This window comes from Haliotis rufescens, unplaced genomic scaffold (genome assembly GCF_023055435.1).
Source record: "Haliotis rufescens isolate VD_foot unplaced genomic scaffold, xgHalRufe1.0.p SCAF_17, whole genome shotgun sequence".
Lineage (NCBI taxonomy): Eukaryota > Metazoa > Mollusca > Gastropoda > Lepetellida > Haliotidae > Haliotis > Haliotis rufescens.
The window spans coordinates 19,539,101-19,559,297 of NW_025963857.1; the positions used below are offsets into that span (position 1 = coordinate 19,539,101).

A 20,197-nucleotide genomic window follows, 5' to 3' on the forward strand; every position below is an offset into this window, starting at 1 on the left:
GATTCAAGAAGTGTCTGGATATTTTTTAGAGTGAGTGAGTATGGGTTTTCGCCGCTTTTCGCAATATTCCAGCAATATCACGGCGGGGACACCAGAAATAGACTTCACACATTGTACCCATGTCGGGAATCGAACCCGTGTCTTCGGCGTGACGACCGAACACTTGAACCACTAGGCTACCCGACCGACCCGACAGTTTCTAGAAGGCTGGCTGTACCTATGTAACACTGACAAGACGGCGATTCGAGGCCTTTTTCGACTTGACTTGTTTGTTATCTTCAGTGCCGGCTGGATACGTTGAAACACCTAAGTCCTGTCAGCTTCCAACACTGGTCTGGATTAAAAAAACTGAGACATGCGTCTTTCTTGACATTCGACACTGACAATATTCTAAACATTCGTGAGTGCACTACCATTAATTCTAGGGCCTGTTACTTCTTGCTACTGCCACTCATTTGACTCATTGTATTGTGTTTTTATTGTAAGCCTAATAATGCATATAAATACAACTTAATGATTATTCATTGAGCTTGCGTGGTTATTTTAGTGATTTCACAACTGTGTTAGATACGTACCTAGGTCTGGGTTAATCTCTGCGTTTCAATTTGAAGATCAACTTGTAATAACACGCACGAACGAACGAACGAACGAACGAACGAACGCACGCGCGCACATGGACTCGCCATTTACCATCCATCAAAGTATTCCCCATATACAGCAGTCAGTGTAACCAACCATTGCCAACTAAACAGCCTCATAATGAACCGAGGAAAGGAAAGACGGCGCCAGTGGTCAAGTGGATGGAGCGTCTGGTCGGAATACGAAAAGGTTGGTGGTTCGATCCCCCAGCCATATCACATTAAAATACTTTAAAGCATGGTACTCGTTGTTACCCTGTCTAGCGCTCGATAGTATGGGGATAAAACAAAGTCTGGTCGGCTGGGACTCAGTATATTGTGTCTGAGTGGAGTATCCTTGTTAAACTGCGGCATGGTATGTCAGTAGGCTAGCGTACACTTACATATACGCACATACGTACACCGTGGACACGCACACATACGTGCATGCACGTCCCTATCCACTATTCAGTAAGAACATTGCCGTGTTCCTGTAGAGTTAACAGAAGAACAGGTCGTCGTGAGAGGGCGACCTGCAGCTCGTTCCATGTGTTCGATAGGGTTGAGGTCTGGTGACCGGGCTGGCAACTCCATACGGACATTGGTCTCCTGCTCTAAGTAGGCATCAATGACCCTGGCACGACGAGGCCGTGCTTTATCGTCCATGAGCATGAAGTCCGATCCGACTGCATCAGCATACGGTCTCACGTCCTATCCAGAATGTAAGCCCTGAAGAGCACACCTGTCATCTTGCCCCGCGATATGACATCTTATACCTCCCCAAATCATGATTCGAGTCCCACCACGGACCTATTTAACCAAGTCCGCGGTCCCACCATAGCGGTCATGTTAGGCAACGTTGGAATCCTGAACGATCTGTGAGGGCTAGACAAGATATCCATTCATCAGTGAAAAGTACTGGAGCCCAGTCCTGGTCTGTCCAACTGACGTGATCTTCAGTCTAATCCAAACGCCCCTGCCTGTGATGCCGGGTCAGGGGGATGCGAATGCTTGTCCTCCATGACCAGAGACCAGCCTCATGGAGACGATTCCACACTGAGTAGAAACGTTAACGCCACTGGTGTTCCGCAGGTCATTTCTGAGTGTGGTGGCAGTTTGCAACGTGACAATGTGTTGACACAGTTTCAAGCATGCAATCCACAGTAGCAAATGTTGTGCTCTCTGATAATGATTCTGTCACGACATATCCAAACACAGGTTTTCATACACCTCGTGCACATTGTGCCCATGTGTGTGTGTGTGTGTGTGTGTGTGTGTGTGTAGTCATGCATGCATGTTTGTATGTTCAGGATTTCCCTGTGATATCTTGTAAACTATGCAGCTTTCACATATTGCTTTTACATGTAGCAAAACGGAAAAAATATCTACCAAGCAAGGATATCAGTATGGTCACATGTCAAAAATAGACGGATTGCATGACACACTTTGAGCAAATATATGTGTGTGTTTTGCACAAAACGTACAGACTATTCTTCAATCGTTTCTTGACCCAGTGGTACATGTCATCGTATCCCAATTGCGTGGATTGATGCTCATGATGTCAATCACTAGATTGTCTGGTCCAGACTCGCTTATTTACAGTCCGCCGTCATATAGCTGGGATATTGCTTAGTGGGGCAATAAATAACCCCAAAACCAGCTATTCATGACTTTAATGAATTTGAGACAAGGAAAAGATGACATGGAGCTTGCTATTATGTTTGAAGTCAGTCGGTCTGTTGTAGGTCAGATTGCCAGCACCTGGATGAACTTTCTATATTTCCAGCTACAAGAGGTAAACACATGGCCCTCAAAGGAAGTTATACATGATACCATGCCAGAAAATTTTAACAAGCAATTTCCATCCAAAAGGGTCATACTTGATGCAACAGAAATCCCTATCCAGAAGCCATCAAATGTAAATGCCCAGAGTGCCACCTTTTCTACTTACAAAAATAAGAACACACTTAAAACCATGAAATACAGTATAATGGCCGACAGAGGCATCATGGTCCAGGACTTATTAGCGACCAAGGATGTGTATGTGAACACTACCATGCTCCAGGGGAAATCTCACCTCGAGCCAGAGGAAGTTGTTCATGACAGGAGAATTGCATCAAAGCGAATGCACATTGAACGTAAAATTGGTCTGGGTAAAACCTTCAAAATTCTGAAAAGAGACTTACCACACAGTGAGGTTCTGATGGGTGAAAGGATTGCCTTCATATGTTTCAGTATAAATAACTTCAGAAATTCAATCATGGGATTGCTTGCATAGATAAAAATGTCCATCTTTTGTCAGAAGGGAGACTAGTTTGTTGCTGTGGTAAAGTATTTACAAGGGTATACATCATTTACATGAAAGAGAATTAACACTTTCTTTTGTCATCAATAATTTCATATCACACTCACAGTACATGTATTTGAAATTTTGGTATTTTAAAATGTACACAATAAACATGTCCTCTGTTGCTTAACGCAGCACTCAGCAATATTCCAGCTACATGACGACGGTCTGCAAACAAGAGGCCCAAAGGGCCTGTATCGCTCACCTGTATATTTACGCAATCATCACAAAATATATATTTGCATTGTATATGTATGTAATACTGCAAATATTTCGTAATTTTGACTTAGCATTTAAAAGGGGTGGATGGCAAATCTAACAGCATGAACATGTATTTCTCTTGATACAAATGTAGCATAAAGATCTGAACCATTTCCATGTTATGATCCAGAATAAATCATATTACAGGTATAATTCTCTTCATAAGAAACAAATGTATACAATGTATCTGTTGATTATAGGGCTATTGTAACTTGATAATGCCCTCAAATTGCTTGACGATGGGCCATTAGCACGCCCGTTGTTAGGTGATGTCATAGGATAGGTATAGGTGACGTCACGTTAAATAGTGACGTCATCTGGTTTGTTCAATGACGTTTCCATATTTGTAAAAAAGGGTCCGTGACATTCTTGTTGATTGCATCTAATGTTTCAAAATCGATATTGTTGTTTCTTTTGATTTGATAAAAATTTCCATCCATTTTAGCTATAATAACGGTAACGCTATTTTTCAGGGCATTATCATTTGCAGATGCCCTCGCTCATTTTAACTGCCATCCTTCGTCAGGCAGTTAATGGAAGACCTCGGGCTTCTCAAATGATAATGCTCTTAAAAAAGTGTTACCCGTATATTAATTGTATAAATTTTTACATTACTAGGGCTGGCAAAAAGAAATCAATAATCGATTTATCATCGATGGGAATTTCGTTACACCTCTAATGGGAAAAAATATTAACGATTATTGATATGAAAATCGTGTCATCGATAATACCTTACATAAACTATTGTGATGAAATAAAGTTTAGCTTTACCCAAACAGACTTGTTTGCAATGAATATGTTAGTCCGAGAGTGTGGGTTCGAATCCCAAACAAACTCTTGGGAAGGATGGACACACACAGAGCAATATTTTAGGTAGCATTAAAATACATGAATTGGCATCTTGTGATATCTCCTATATCAGACAGCTACACATTCATGCAATAGTTAAAAGTGTCCTGCAATAAAAGGTCTTAAGTACTTCTTATAGAATAATTCTAACTTTGGCAACATGGAAATTTCACAAAAATCTCTGACTAAATTGACTTTGCACAGAAGCAAATCTTTATGAGTGTAAACAATAAAGTAACATGTTTTTGAACGTGACAAATACAATTGACCTTGTACCTGACAATAGTATGAACTCTGTTTCTTGAGAGAAACAACACCATTACTGGTGTATTCTAGAAATGGGAACATTTTACCAGGTACAATTTCACAATCTTTTCCTACATATGGACATTTTATTTCCACAATGGTGTCATTGTCAAAAACTCCATCCGGTGAAGCCCCTAAATATGGAAGCTCTGGCAAAACAAACAGCCCACATTTCTGAACATTTAAGTTATACATGGACTCAAATTGTTTCACTGCCACAGGTTCATACTGTTTCCCATGAACAACAGGTGCCCCAGACAAACTTGGTGGAAAGACAATAGACTGGCACATTACTAATTTCTTTGTTTCTTCTCTCTGTTGCATGAGCAATATCCCCAAAACGTGATGCAGTAATCCTCCATTTGCGTTTGATATGCCAAAGTTTACACTTGGCCTGGGTGCGAGTGTTCACTTCCAGCAGCTGAGCAGATTCCTTAGTCACCTGTAAATAAATTATGAAATAAAACTTAATTTTTGGCAATATCTGACAAGATTTTGATATTTCAAATTAAAACATTGTTCTACTCAGTTAACATTTTAAAGGCAATATTGAAATGTCAGCAAACATTACTTACATCATTACATCTACCTAATCGTAAAATGTTGACTTCAATCAATGAGTGAGTGAGTATGGTTTTACGCCGCTTTTAGCAATATTCCAGCAATATCATGGCGGGGGGACACCAGAAATGGGCTTCACACATTGTACCCATATTGGGAATCGAACCCAGGTCTTCGGTATGACGAGCGAACGCTTTAACCACTATACTACCCCATTCAATCAATGAAAAAATGCTAAACATATGCTGTATGTATAACAAACACCATGAAATTTTGACTCTATAGACTGTTGGTGTTGCAGAAATGATGTGTAAAAAACTTAGGAAATACTTACAAGCAGAGTGTTATCAACCCAGTACTCTGTTAATGGCAAGGGAAGATAATCGTGATCCTTTTGTTGCCGTCAGTATATCTGCCTTGGGATAAATGTATCTTAGAGCCAGATCCTGTCCTGTGTTTGCACAGAAGTTTAATACCAGGTTTCTAACATGGCCCTGATAGCCTGGGAGGTTTCGATACTGCATCGGTCGTGGATCAGACATTGATGGTTTCTGCTTAGTTGGGAGATCTTCAGCTCTGATGGGAGATCCTAAACAATCAAGTGGAGTAAAGTGAAAATGATATCTGTTAAAATCATTAAGGTCATATTGTGTCAAATGGTATACTGCAAATATTGTGAAATACATAAAGAGTTTCTCTGCATATCTACACTATTTTGTTAAAACAATACACTAACATCTAGTCTCTGAAATGAAAATAGTTTGCAGTGAAAAACAGTTGTTAATTCATAGTCATACAATATAAACCAAAAGGAGCCAAGAGACTTCATTTCAGATACTGTTATAACCTAGACTTCAGTCTTGCCAAGTATTATGGACTTGCATGGGCTGTATTGAAGAGATTTGTCTCATTGTGTGTGACAGACTAATTAAAACAGTCTTATTTTATAATATATGATTACCATCATGTGTACATCTAGGCTTGTGGAAGGTTGTGTAAGTTTTCTGTGCAAGTTTTGTTGACTGTTGGTGCATCTGAACCTTCTGCGAAGGATTGTAGCATGAGCAGCACCCAAGCTAGATGTTTGCAGGTTCCATGTGGCCCTTTCCCTGCAGGACATTCACAGTGTGAGTTGATCACCTCACCACTTCTTCTACTTATCCGAAGCTTGAAGTTGTAAGACACCTGTAGGATGAAAACTTGTCATATAAAAAATATGCATTGATATTTATCAAATCATACAATAGGATTATCACCCACACTTTATGCACATTTCATAAATAGTGGTCACTAAACTTCACTTGCATTTCCACATTAATTATGAAATTGAAGCAAATATCTGCGCATTTTATGTTGTATTAATTGGGATGAAAAGTCTGTAGTGACATCATTAATGATATGACTTTAAAAATATTGGATACATGGTTTTATTAAGTGGGAGACAAAAATTGTACTTGAGAAAACCAACCTTTTTCTTCATAGGTGCTTTGACAATGCCAGTGAAGTACAGATCACCCTGCGATATGTGAACGCTGCAGGCATCTATCCGCTTGGATTCAAACATCAACTTCCCTTTCTCCAATGCTTTTAGGTCTGACATGCACAGCTTGTCAACAGCTGCACGGTGGTTCAGATACACTTCTATTTGTCCTTCAGATAGCTTCAGAAGCAGATGTCTGTGTTCTGGTACCAACTGTCGAAAACCAGAACTTGGCCAATCTGGGATGATCTGCATGGGCATTGACACCAACTCTCCTCTAAAGTTGTCATTTCTGTCATATGCCTCTAATCTGAACAAACAAAAATCTTTTATTGATTATATCCCAAGTACAAATTGAAATATTCTCTTGTTATAATGAGGTATTAATTAGTGTTACTGCTACTCTAGTCTAAGTATATGCCCTACACGTTAACTTTTTTATGATTGTTTCTGGAATGTTTTTGATGGGGAATAACCCGTACCTCCATTCGAAATTGATTAGAAAAGAATCCATTTGTTTGAACGAAGTCCCTTGACCAACCTTGGTCGAATGAATACTGATTTTGCGTAACCCAAAAGAGGAAGTGATGTAAAGGACATATTTCACGCATATCACACCACACACTAGCCCTATCGTCATAATATAGAGTTACCCGCCCTTGAGTGGCTGATGACAGGTATTTTGTTTACCGAAATCAGCATCTATGAGTGATGTGTCATAAAAGTTGAAAAAGAAACAATGACACATTTAGGGCCCAATAGGTTAGTAAGCGCGCGCATTCACGATCCATTATAAATTAACTAGGCGTACCGCGATAGCGTATCGTGCAATTTTCATTTAGATTGTAAAGTTTCTACAAGTTAAGTTTAATAGCGTTTAATATTAAACGTTTAAAGTATGATACATTTTCGATACAACTGATCAAAATGTGAATATTCACTGAAAAACAAGCCGATCGGACCATCAACAAAACAACATGATGAATGAACATGGGGATCGTTACTCACCTGTTTATCAAATCTTTTCTACCCTTTGTATGTGCCCCTCTTCTATTTAGCTCTGTTTTTAACTTCTCTACTGTCCATTTGCCGTAACTAGACATGTTAGAGGCAAATAACATCAAGGATGCCTCACAGGTTTATAAAATTGCAACGGTTTGACAGCTAGCAGACGACGCGCACTCGTTGAACTTAGCACGGCCGGAAGTAGGGAAGGACTGATATAGACTGGTTCCCGGATCCTCCGCTTGGTGTCATGTCTGTCGCAGGAACGAACGGGAACCAGTCTAGGACTGATAGAGCGGTCACGCCACCTGGCGTCAAATCGGCCGACTCGCCTCATTGTTATGCCATCATCTGTTATGGACCCATTGTAAGGCATAACCGTTATAATCGGTCAATGCGATGTGTGTTCATGTCTAGGACCTGTCGTACGTGTTTAAAAGTGTAAGTGGAAACTAGGTTTTGTTGTCAGAGATGATACAGTATTCCAATACTGCCGAATCGTTTTCTTCAACGTGACGTCTATTGTACGCCATCTTACCTGTCGTGATCGTAAGCTCTTAAGAATGGTACGATTATGTCTTAATTTTGTCGTAAATTTGAGATAACGTACGATTGCTTCGAGAATAGCCTAACTTAGCTAATCTATTTTTCGGCACGACACCTTTACAAGAATCTTAGTGCTAAGACAGCACGGTAAAAAACGTCGCTAGGTTAAACTGATGTTCATCACCCAGAACTTCCGGGTTCGATTCCCCTCATAAATATATATATCTTGTGTGGAGCCCATATCTGGTGTCCCCCGGTCGTGATATCGATGTAATAACGCTAAAACAGCGTACAATCCTGTTGTGTTATCGATCTGTTCTCGTCTCGAAAAGAACGCACTCGAACAGTCCGCGGCAATACGCCGTAACAAATACTAATATCTCCCTATTTCAATTCATCAGCGGAGATCTCGCCAAGAGGTGACCCGCCATGTCGTCAATGACTGTGTTCCAGTGCCTGGCCTATGTCGTTGCAGTCAACGCCGTAACAACAGTATGGGTGTATATAGGCCATGTGAAATGGTTGAGTTTCCAGACGTTGGCACTGGCGATGTTCCTGCCGACTGCCATGGCGCTGTGTTTCACTGACGATCTGTGGTCCCTCGTTGTCCGTGTCGTGGGCTTTAAGCAGGTAGGTTTCACCGTCACCTGACGCCAGGTTATCTATGTGGGTCAACCCTTCGACACGTTAACCTCTCTCTCTCTCTCTCTCTCTCTCTCTCTCTCTCTCTCTCTCTCTCTCTCTCTCTCTCTCTCTCTCTCTCTCTCACGCATCCTTGTGGTTAATGCGTGCGCCCTTCACTCCAAAGGCTCAGGTTTAATTCCCCATCCTAGATAAGGAAGAACTGTTGCTAAAAAGAGTAGCGTTGAACGATATTCACTCACTCACTCTCTCCATCTCCTATCAGGGGCAGTCGGGTAGCCTAGTGGTTAAAGCGTTCGCTCGTCACGCCAAAGACCCGGGTTCGATTCCCGACTTTGGTACAATGTGTGAAGCCCATTTCTGGTGTCCCCCGCCGTTATATTGCTGGAATATTGCTAAAAGCGGCGTAAAACCTCACTCACTCACTCACCTATCAATTTAAGTGTTTCATGAGTAGAAATATTTCGGTTTGATATCTCCATTGCTGTTTTACTATATGTACGTGTATGTACTCTGAGTGACCCTTCCATGCCTGTACCAGCCCCTGGACGCTGTGGCCTTCTCGGGGGTAGCGGTATACTCTGTCGCCGCCATGGTCGGAGCTTGCGTCGTCATCGACCTCCTCATGGGCTGGGCAAAACTCAGTGAGTATCAATGTTGAGTGAAGATGGCGTTTAAACTACAGCATTTGCGCGCGAGTGCGTGCGTGCGTGCGTGCGTGGGTCTATGTGTGTGGTTGTTGGTACTGTCTGGACGTATGCCGGTTTTATAGTGCTTATCAAGTCCACATTTTCTCGCTGTATAATATAATAGGACAAGCTTTGGTACAAAAAGGAACGGCTTAAACATTGGCACTGATGTAAATATTCCACATAATACTTGTTTAGCCTGCGAACATTTTCTATATGCTTGGTCTATACTAATAACCAGCTGAATCAAATACCCTAATATTTATACAAGGAAACACAGTCTATTTTTATGCCATTGTTCAGCCAGTCTTCATATTTCCACAGTCATCTCCAGCCATTATTGAAAACTATAACCTGTTTCGAACAGTTCTATTTCATAAGCTAATTAGTTGATAAGAGAAGAGGGCTTAAGATACACACCCTTGTCGTAAACCCAATTGACAAGCAAAGCGTGTTGAAAAAATATCATTATTATACTTGACACATGCTTTCACACTTGAGAGCTTGGTTTGATTTTAACATCTTACTGCTGAACCATCTCATTGCCCTAAAATAGACCCCAATTTTGTCCTGTTCAAAAGCTTTTGGAAACTCTGTGAAACGTGCATACAATTGACCTCTGTTTTCAAAGATCAATAACAGACTGTAGGATAGAAACGTTATATCAATAGAACCGTAACCTTTAGGAAAACCCGCTTGAGATTCAACATTGTTTGTCAAAGTAAGAACACCAAAATGCTAGTCTCTTATTCAGAATGTGTATGTACAACTTGCTTACAATACTTGTTATTAATACACCTCTGTAACTGTTGGCTACACTAGTATCCCCTTTCTTATGTATAGGTACGGGGGCACAGGTGGCCCAGTCGTCTAAGGCGCCGCGATTCGCTGTGCAGAGTTGCGTCCCTTGGGCACGCCAGAAACCTATGATTGTGGGTTCGAATCCCGGTTCGCCCCGATTATGTTTCTAGGTTTGTCAGCTCCATACCCGTGCTCATGGGTTTCACCGAAGTGGTAGACGTCTGAGACCTGCATCACTTCGGGCTTTCTTCCCACATAAAGCTGACAAGCTGCGATATAACTGGAATACTGTTAAAAGCGGCGTTAAACCCAACTCACTGACTCACTATGTATAGGTACACTTAGGCCCTTGCATCACGATTCTGGAAAACATGATCGATCAAACAGAACATTGGATAACCTTTGAATAAAGGGAACTAAACTACTCTGAGAGAACTTATGATCTGGGTGTCGTTGTACAAAGCGATATTAGCGTATAGGTGATCGCAACTCCCATACCTTAACATAGACTTACGGTAGTCTTAGGTCTAAGGTTGTTTTGTACAACGGCACCCTGCTATATGATCTTAGATGATTTTAGTTCTGTGATGTGCACTCTTCATCAAACCAAGATTGTGCATTTCGTCTATTTATGCTGTTTGCGTTTCACACCCTGTGCAGCTACACGTGTTGCATATGTTTGTTGGTTTGTTTGTTGTTTAACGCCGCACTCAGCAATATACCAGCTATATGACGGCGGTCTGTCAGTAATAGAGTCTGGACCAGACAATCCAGTGATTGACAACACGAGCATCGATTCACGCTATTGGGATACGGTGACATGCATCAACCAAGTCAGCGAGCCTGACCACCCGATCCCGTTAATCGCCTCTTATGACAAGCATATATAGTCGCCTTTTATGGCAAGCATGGGTTGCTGAAGACTTATTCTACCCCGGATTGTCGCACTGCATTATTAATTACAGAAACTGTGTCACAAAAGCTATCAAGCAAGCTTGATGTATCAGGTGAAGGTAAATTCTCCCTGTATACACTGACCTTGACCATGTCCAACATACATCTAAACTATAGTATGACCCTTGCCGCGTGCGTCGTGTGCTTCGTAACCATCCTCGCGGGACGTGGCGTGTAGGTCACGTGACTGAAATGAACGTCGCACACGGAAATGATCGGACTTTGACCTCGTAACGATATCGAACTGATGGAACAATGTGAACAAAGGGCTTGAAGTAAGAATGTGAACAATGACACTTGTACGCACTGCTGAAATAGATGTAAAGTCACCCACACCTGCATCTGGGGGCGGTCGGGTAGCCTAGTGGTTAAAGCGTTCGCTCATCACGCCGAAGACCCAGGATCGATTCCCGACATGGGTACAATGTGTGAAGCCCGTTTCTTGTGTCCCCCGCCGTGATATTGCTGGAATATTGCTGAAAGCGGCGTAAAACCATACTCACTCACTCACTCACTCACACCTGCATCTGAACCACATCTTCCATTCATGATATTGAGATAAAAGAAAATACAAAGCTGTAGTAATGAACGCTCATATATGTTTGGTAATAGTTATGGTGTCGTATGTCGTGATGTATAACGGGTATCATGTTAATATGATCAACGTGACTTGAAATATCATGTAAAATGTAATCAAAAGGTCTCGTGGCCTTGTACCAAACATTGTTCAGATTCTACAGAAGTATTAATGTTTGAGCATCTAACAGCATTCATGGACACAGGGCAGTTTTGCAAACCATCAGTCTGGAAGAAAAAGGTCAAGAAGCAAATCGAAGAACATCATGACTCGGAGTGGCAACAGCGTCTACAAACAGACCCGGACCTACACCATTTTTCAAAAATACACAACAAAATCAAACCTCACAAAGCATGGAAAGTTGCTAAGCATTGGCCCTTATTAAAGACTCCTGCAAATTTGTTGTGGACATGTGCGCACTCTGGCGGCCAGGCAAAGTACATGGTGACTGCGAACGTTGTGACAAAGGGTATAATGATCTTCTGGTCCATATGATATGCCACTGCAGAGCATCAGAATTCATCAGGGATCGTATGTGGTGTGAAATTGTTAACTGTTGTCCAGTAGAATTGAGTGTTACCTAACACTCCATGTGTGACGTTGACCTAGTGTGCAGTCTGTTGTCATGCACACCTCCTGTACAAGCGAGTGAAGAAGACAATGAGCTGTTTGCAAGAACTGTGATCCAGAACATACACCAACTGTGTTTGACACTCTTTTGTTATTTCTCTTGTTAATATGTGTATAACCGTAATGAATTGCATGTAACTCTCCTATGGAGGAATAAAGATGATAATAATAACGGTTCTTGCATTTAAACTCTTAGACGACCAGTCCTCGTTATATCCCTTCAATGTCGAGCGCCAGGCAGGGTAACAACAGACGGGGTTTTGTATGACGCAGCCAGGGGACCGAACTTTCGCTCTCCGGGCAGACTCTCTGTATCCTATAAACGCACATCTCTCCGATGCAAGAGAGTTAACTGACCATAAAAGTCCGGTTTCCACCCTTGCCGAACTAGGCTGGTATTATGGAGTTACATTTCGGCTGGACTAACGAGTCTATGAATAGTCCAATCAAAATTGCGCAACGAAATCGAAATCCGGTACCGTTCGTAAACCGGTCGATTGCAGGATTTACAAAGCATGTACACCGCCAACTCGATGTCAACTGAAATTTTTAAAATCTTTTCATGTTTTTAATCAATCTGCTCGCGTGATTTGATTCACTTCGGGATGTAAGACCCATTTTATCACAATATAGATATTGATTATCGATCAGATCGTCTTGACTCGGCGCCGCCATTTTGTTTGAAGTAAAGGCAAGTGATACGAGAGGTTGAATTTGATTGATCCATAGGAGAGGAATAGAAGTGACATAATTCGTAATAGCCACCGGTGGCGCTACGATCGAGCCCAGGAATTCCAGCCTTGTTCGGCAAGGGTGGAAACTGGACTTTTAAGGTCAGTTAACTGTATTGGTACACATGTATAGATGAAGAGAAATCAGCTGGATTAATCTCTAACTCTCCCCCAATTCTGTGCGCCAGATCTCCAGCCTGACTACCAAGTGGACGTGTTGAACGGCACGCTCTTCAACGGCACCTTCTTCAGCAGCTTTCTTCGGGCAGCGGGGGAGGAGGTGGGATGGAGATGTTTCTTGCTGCCGTCATTGATGTCCCACTTCTCACCAGGTGTAGCTCTCTTACTTGGGTACGTCATATTGCAAGTTGGAAACGTTGCTATTATGTTCCCATGCCACATAGACACGTCATTGTGTTCCCATGTCACCTAAGTACGTCATTATGTTCCCATGCCACCTAGGTACGTCATGATGTTCCCATGCCACCTAGGTACGTCATTATGTTCCCATGCCACCTAGGTACGTCATTGTGTTCCCATGCCATCTAGGTGCGTCATTGTATTCCCATGCCACCTTGGTACGTCATGATGTTCCCATGCCACCTAGGTACGTCATTATGTTCCCATACCACCTAGGTACGTCATTGTGTTCCCATGCCATATAGGTGCGTCATTGTATTCTCATGCCACCTTGGTTCGTCATTGTGATCCCATGCCACCTAGGTACGTCATTGTGATCCCATGCCACCTAGGTACGTCATTGTGTACCCATGCCACCTAGGTACGTCATTGTATTCCCATGCCACCTAGGTACGTCATTATGTTCCCATGCCACCTAGGTACGTCATTATGTTCCCATGCCACCTAAGTACGTCATTGTGTTCCCGAGCCACCTAGGTACGTCATTATGTTACCATGCCACCTAGGTACGTCATTATGTTCCCATGCCACCTAGGTACGTCATTGTGTTCCCATGCCTCCTAGGTACGTCATTATGTTCCCATGCCACCTCGACGTGTCATTGTGTTCCCAAGCCACCTAGGTACGTCATTGTGTTCCAAGGCCACCTAGGTACGTCATTGATCATGCCACCTAGGTACGTCATTGTGATCCATGCCACCTAGGTACGTCATTGATCATGCCACCGAGGTACGTCATTGTATTCCCATGCCACCTTGGTACGTCATTGTGTTCCCATGCCACCGAGGTATGTCACTTTGTTCCCAAGCCATATAGGTACGTCACTGTGTTCCCATGTCACCAAGGTACGTCATTATGTTCCCATGCTACCAAGGCACGTGGTTGTGTTCTCAGCTACGATACGTCACTGTATTTCCCTGCTACTCAGGTATATCAATGCGTTGCCCCTGTACTTGGCACGCCACTGTGTGCCCCATACTATCTAGGTACATGACCGTTTCATGACCAATACGGATTCATATATGCATATGTTTAACATTTGAAGCTTCCTACTACACACATGTGTACTAACATTTTGCCATCTTCAACTTTTCCAGCGGTGTCGCATGGGGACTGTTTCACGTGCCCGTGTTGATACTGATGACGTCACGACTGTCAACCCCTATGCCACGCATTACCGTGCTGGTGCAGTGTTTATCTGTCATGCTGTCGGCTTTCCCCCATGGCTGGGTGGCGATCAAGTCAGGGTAGGTCTGTCTCTGTACAAACAATGCTGGATGTAGATGAGGACACAATCTCATTAAAATCAGATCTTAGTTCTCGCTATCTTTAGCGGCAGCGAGAACTTAGATCTGATTTTAATGAGATTGATGAGGACAAAGCGTGATGGCGTCGTGTGCATGGTTGTCACCGTGAAGTGTGTGGGGAGGGAGCGCTAGCGCAGCATACCCAGGGAACCAGGCTGGGCGGGAGTTGGTAAGTGTGTGACTGACACGCGGGGGGAATGATAAGTTCAGAGCCCCTCATAGAAAGAACTGTCCTAAAGACATTAAAATGATTTATTTTTCAACACCACCCCCTTACACATTGATACGCTTTTGCAAACGATGTTGGGGGAATTTTTCCCCAGTTTTGTAGAAGTCCTTCTCTTGGCTTTCCAAAAGGTTTTCACTGCTGCTATGGCGTCACCAGTCGAAATTGGCTCCGGATGGAGACTTTTCTCATGTTTGGGCACAGGGAAGTCGGAGCCAGATCAGGAGAATAAGGTTAATGCTGAATGAGTTCGAAGCCACAGTCGTGGGTTGTAGCCATTACTAATTTGTGCACTGTCACTTCTGGTGGAACAAGACACCTTTCCTCTGCTTCCCACGTCTCTTGTACAATGTGTGAAGCCCATTTCTGGTGTCCCCCGCAGTGATATTGCTGGAATATTGCTAAAAGCGGCGTAAAACCATACTCACTCACTCCCACGTCTCTTTGTCTTAGTTTCATCCCGCAATTGCCTCAAAAGAGCTGCATATTTTTCTCCGTTTATTGTCTGGCCTTTTTGAAGACAATCGATGATAATGACGCCCTTGTCATCCAAGAACCCGGAAGCCATAACCTATCAAGCTGATGGGACGGACGGCTGTTGCCTGGTGCGTTTTTGATCAGATGTCAGCAGCTGTGAAACCCAACTGGTTGATACAATGCTCAGCAACAAAAGTTCCTATGACACCCCTTTCCACCGTACTTGGTGTGTGCGTGCCTGACACTTGTGTTTAAGATACTCCGTGTGGGCGTGTCCCTTGCTACTTTACACCCCCAACACTCGTTTCAAGTACTAGGTGTGGGCGTGTCTATGTATACTATACCCCCAACCCTCATGTTTCGGGTACTCGCTGTGGGCGTGTTTGTGCATATTTTACTCCCCAGCCCTGTGTTTCAAGTACTCGATGTGGGTGTGTCTATGTATACTATACCCCCAACCCTCATATTTCAGGTACTCGCTGTGGGCGTGTCTGTGTATACTTTACCCCCAACACTGTGTTTCAGGTACTCGGCGTGGGCGTGTCTGTGTATACTTTACCCCCGACCCTCATGTTTCAGGTACTCGGCGTGGGCGTGTCTATGTATACTTTACCCCCCACCCTGTGTTTCAGATACTCGGTGTGGGCGTGTCTATGTATACTTTACCCCCCACCCTGTGTTTCAGATACTCGGCGTGGGCGTGTCTATGTATACTTTACCCCCCACCCTGTGTTTCAGATACTCGGTGTGGGCGTGTCTATGTATACTATACCCCCAACCCTCATGTTTCAGGTACTCGCTGTGGGCGTGTTTGTGCATATTTTACTCCCCAGCCCTGTGTTTCAAGTACTCGATGTGGGTGTGTCTATGTATACTATACCCCCAACCCTCATATTTCAGGTACTCGCTGTGGGCGTGTCTGTGTATACTTTACCCCCAACACTGTGTTTCAGGTACTCGGCGTGGGCGTGTCTGTGTATACTTTACCCCCGACCCTCATGTTTCAGGTACTCGGTGTGGGCGTGTCTATGTATACTTTACCCCCCACCCTGTGTTTCAGATACTCGGTGTGGGCGTGTCTATGTATACTTGACCCCCCACCCTGTGTTTCAGATACTCGGCGTGGGCGTGTCTATGTATACTTTACCCCCCACCCTGTGTTTCAGATACTCGGTGTGGGCGTGTCTATGTATACTTTACCCCCCAACCCTGTGTTTCAGGTACTCGGCGTGTCCGTGTCTATGTATACTTTACCCCCCAACCCTGTGTTTCAGATACTCGTTGTGGGCGTGTCTATGTATACTTTACCCCCCAACACTGTGTTCCAGATACTCGGTGTGGGCGTGTCTATGTATACTTTACCCCCAACCCTGTGTTTCAACTACTCGGTGTGGGCGTGTCTATGTATACTTTACCCCCAACCCTGTGTCTGTGTATACTTTACCCCCCAACCCTGTGTTTGTATACTTTACTCCCAACCCTGCGTTTCAGGTACTCGGCGTGGGCGTGGGCGTGTCTATGTATACTTTACCCCCCAACCCTGTGTCTGTGTATACTTTACTCCCAACCCTGCGTTTCAGGTACTCGGCGTGGGCGTGTCCGTGTCTATGTATACTTTACCCCCCAACCCTGTGTCTGTGTATACTTTACCCCTCAACCCTGCATTTGAGGTACTCGGCGTGGGCGTGGGCGTGTCTATGTATACTTTACCCCCCAACCCTGTGTTTCAGATACTCGGTGTGGGCGTGTCTATGTATACTTTACCCCCCAACACTGTGTTTCAGATACTCGGTGTGGGCGTGTCTATGTATACTTTACCCCCAACCCTGTGTTTCAAGTACTCGGTGTGGGCGTGTCTATGTATACTTTACCCCCAACCCTGTGTCTGTGTATACTTTACCCCCCAACCCTGTGTCTGTGTATACTTTACCCCCCAACCCTGTGTTTCAGATACTCGTTGTGGGCGTGTCTATGTATACTTTACCCCCCAACACTTTGTTTCAGGTACTCGGCGTGGGCGTGGGCGTGTCTATGTATACTTTACCCCCAACCCTGTGTTTCAGATACTCGTTGTGGGCGTGTCTATGTATACTTTACCCCCCAACCCTGTGTTTCAGGTACTCGGCGTGGGCGTGGGCGTGTCTATGTATACTTTACCCCCCACCCTGTGTTTCAGGTACTCGGCGTGTCCGTGTCTATGTATACTTTACCCCCCAACCCTGTGTTTCAGGTACTCGGTGTGGGCGTGTCTGTGTAAACTTTACTCCCAACCCAGTGTTTCAGGTACTCGGCGTGGGCGTGTTTATGTATACTTTACCCCCCCAACCCTGTGTTTCAGATACTCGGTGTGGGCGTGTCTATGTATACTTTACCCCCCAACCCTGTGTTTCAGATACTCGGTGTGGGCGTGTCTATGTATTCTTTACCCCCCAACCCTGTGTTTCAGATACTCGGTGTGGGCGTGTCTATGTATACTTTACCCCCCCAACCCTGTGTTTCAGATACTCGGTGTGGGCGTGTCTGTGTAAACTTTACTCCCAACCCAGTGTTTCAGGTACTCGGCGTGGGCGTGGGCGTGTTTATGTATACTTTACCCCCCAACCCTGTGTTTCAGATACTCGGTGTGGGCGTGTCTGTGTAAACTTTACTCCCAACCCTGTGTTCCAGGTACTCGGCGTGTCCGTGTCTATGTATACTTTATCCCCAACCCTGTGTTTCAGATACTCGGTGCGGGTGTGTCTGTGTATACTTTACCCCCCAACCCTGTGTTCCAGGTACTCGGCGTGTCCGTGTCTATGTATACTTTATCCCCGACCCTGTGTTTCAGGTACTCGGTGTGGGCGAGTGGCTTGATGCACGCATTGTGGAACCAAGTGAATCCCGTCATGTTGGGCAGCATCTACACTCAGGCCCCGGGCATCGTAGTCGGTCCCCAGTGGCTCATCAACGGCGAGGGGCTGGCGGGATGCATCGTCCTCCTTCCCCTCGCCATTTGGCTGTCAGTAACAATGTGAAGAGTTGATATGGCGTCAAGGAGAGCAAGGCGCTATTCGGTAGGCGGGGACTGCTTAATGTTTGGAGTTTTCATACTAAGGTGCTCTTTTTGGTGTAGAATCAACAACCTGTCACAATATTTTTTTTACATAATACGTTCATGAGGAGTTTTAATATTTTTTATATATTGAAATCATTTGTGTAAAAGAGCGGAATATATTTTATTCGTCACGTTATGTTTCCGCATTGAATAATATACACAGAGGAAAATAAATTCATTAATATATCTATTGACCGCCGTTTTTATTTTCTTATTTTAAGCCTACCAACTTTAAGAAGAAAATAGAAAATAAGAAGAAATAATAATGTAATTCTGTAACATGAGTAATGTCTCTTTTAAAGGCATGGTTTCTACTGGCGCATTCTTTGCATGAGTACCGCTTGCTGTAGCTTTCATTTCTGACACGTTTGAACAATATTGTCTTGAAGTCCATGTTGTCTTGACGTGCATGTGCGTTTGCGTGAATAAAGGGGTGCCCAAACGTGAATGCGTGTGTGAACAAAGTGACGCCCTAACGTGCATGCGTGTCAGAACAAGATGTTGCTCAAACATGCATGCGTATGTGAACAAGGTGTTCCTCTAATGTGCATACGTGTCTGAACAAAATGTTGCTCAAACGTGCATGCGTATGTGAACAAGATGTTGCTCAAACGTAAATGCGTGTGTGAACAAAGTGTTGCCCTAACGTGCATGCGTATGTGAACAAAGTGTTCCTCTAATGTGCATGCGTGTGTGAACAAAATGTTGCTCAAACATGCATGCGTATGTGAACAAGATGTTGCTCAAACATGCATGCGTATGTGAACGAGATGTTGCTTAAACGCGAATGCGTGTGTGAACAAAGTGTTGCCCTAACGTGCATGCGTGTGTGAACAAAGTGTTGCCCTAACGCGCATGTGTGTCTGAACAAAGTGACGCCCAAACGTGCATACGTGTCTGAAGAAAGTGTTGCCCTAACGCGCATGCGTGTCTGAACAAAGTGACGCCCAAACGTGCATACGTGTCTGAAGAAAGTGTTGCCCTAACGTACACATGTGTCTGAACAAAGTGTTGCTCTAACGTGCATGCGTGTGTGAACAAGGTGTTGCTCAAACGTGCATGTGTGTGAACAAAGGCACGCCCTAACGTGCGTGGGTGTAAACAAAATGTTGCCCTTACGTGCATGCGTGTGTGAACAAAGTGACGCCCTAACGTACATGTGTGTGTGAACAAAATGTTGCCCTTACGTGCATGCGTGTGTGAACAAAGTGACGCCCTAACGTGCATGTGTGTGTGAACAAAATGTTGCCCTTTTGTGCATGCGTGTGTTAACAAGGTGTTGTTATAACGTGCATGCGCGTGTGAACAAGGTGTTGCTCGTACGGGCATGCGTCTGTGAACAAAATGTTGCCCTAACGTGCATGTGTGTGTGAACAAAGTGACGCCCTAACGTGCATGCGTGTGTGAACAAAGTGTTGCCCTAACGCGCATGCGTGTCTGAACAAAGTGACGCCCAAACGTGCATACGTGTCTGAAGAAAGTGTTGCCCTAACGTACACATGTGTCTGAACAAAGTGTTGCTCTAACGTGCATGCGTGTGTGAACAAGGTGTTGCTCAAACGTGCATGTGTGTGAACAAAGGCACGCCCTAACGTGCGTGGGTGTAAACAAAATGTTGCCCTTACGTGCATGCGTGTGTGAACAAAGTGACGCCCTAACGTACATGTGTGTGTGAAC

At 44.0% G+C, this 20,197-nt stretch overlaps 2 protein-coding genes across 3 annotated transcripts; one reads left to right on the forward strand and one right to left on the reverse strand.

The window, feature by feature from the left end:
• Nucleotides 1–4,290: 4,290 nt before the first annotated feature.
• Nucleotides 4,291–7,633, reverse strand: LOC124152775. 2 transcript variants are annotated; one of them, XM_048397677.1, is made up of 5 exons: nt 7,430–7,633; nt 6,410–6,731; nt 5,903–6,126; nt 5,276–5,530; nt 4,291–4,822 (listed from the first exon to the last, which is right to left on the reverse strand). In XM_048397677.1, exons 1-3 carry the CDS (start codon nt 7,540–7,542, stop codon nt 5,917–5,919), a joined length of 645 nt encoding a protein of 214 aa, XP_048253634.1. In that variant the 5' UTR covers nt 7,543–7,633; the 3' UTR covers nt 4,291–4,822; nt 5,276–5,530; nt 5,903–5,916. The 2 variants fall into 2 exon arrangements, with proteins under 2 accessions (XP_048253634.1, XP_048253635.1); XM_048397678.1 differs by lacking the exon at nt 7,430–7,633 and adding an exon at nt 6,963–7,193.
• Nucleotides 7,634–7,711: 78 nt separating this feature from the next.
• Nucleotides 7,712–18,714, forward strand: LOC124133910. The gene is made up of 6 exons (XM_046498492.2): nt 7,712–7,867; nt 8,374–8,602; nt 9,156–9,258; nt 13,185–13,347; nt 14,514–14,663; nt 18,254–18,714. The coding sequence occupies exons 2-6, from the start codon at nt 8,402–8,404 to the stop codon at nt 18,438–18,440; spliced, it is 804 nt and encodes a 267-aa protein (XP_046354448.2). The 5' UTR covers nt 7,712–7,867; nt 8,374–8,401; the 3' UTR covers nt 18,441–18,714.
• Nucleotides 18,715–20,197: the final 1,483 nt, after the last annotated feature.

What these genes read in the sequence shown, in the direction of transcription:
- LOC124152775 (XM_048397677.1), bottom strand. Translation starts at nt 7,542, where the DNA reads ATGTTATTTGCCTCTAACATGTCTAGTTACGGCAAATGGACAGTAGAG. An exon ending in AGAAAAGATTTGATAAACAG is followed by an intron (nt 6,732 to 7,429) that starts GTGAGTAACGAT and finishes TTGTTTGTTCAG; the next exon opens with ATTAGAGGCATATGACAGAA. An exon ending in AAGCACCTATGAAGAAAAAG is followed by an intron (nt 6,127 to 6,409) that starts GTTGGTTTTCTC and finishes TTCATCCTACAG; the next exon opens with GTGTCTTACAACTTCAAGCT.
- LOC124133910 (XM_046498492.2), top strand. Translation starts at nt 8,402, where the DNA reads ATGTCGTCAATGACTGTGTTCCAGTGCCTGGCCTATGTCGTTGCAGTC. An exon ending in GTGTCGTGGGCTTTAAGCAG is followed by an intron (nt 8,603 to 9,155) that starts GTAGGTTTCACC and finishes TGCCTGTACCAG; the next exon opens with CCCCTGGACGCTGTGGCCTT. An exon ending in TGGGTGGCGATCAAGTCAGG is followed by an intron (nt 14,664 to 18,253) that starts GTAGGTCTGTCT and finishes CCTGTGTTTCAG; the next exon opens with GTACTCGGTGTGGGCGAGTG.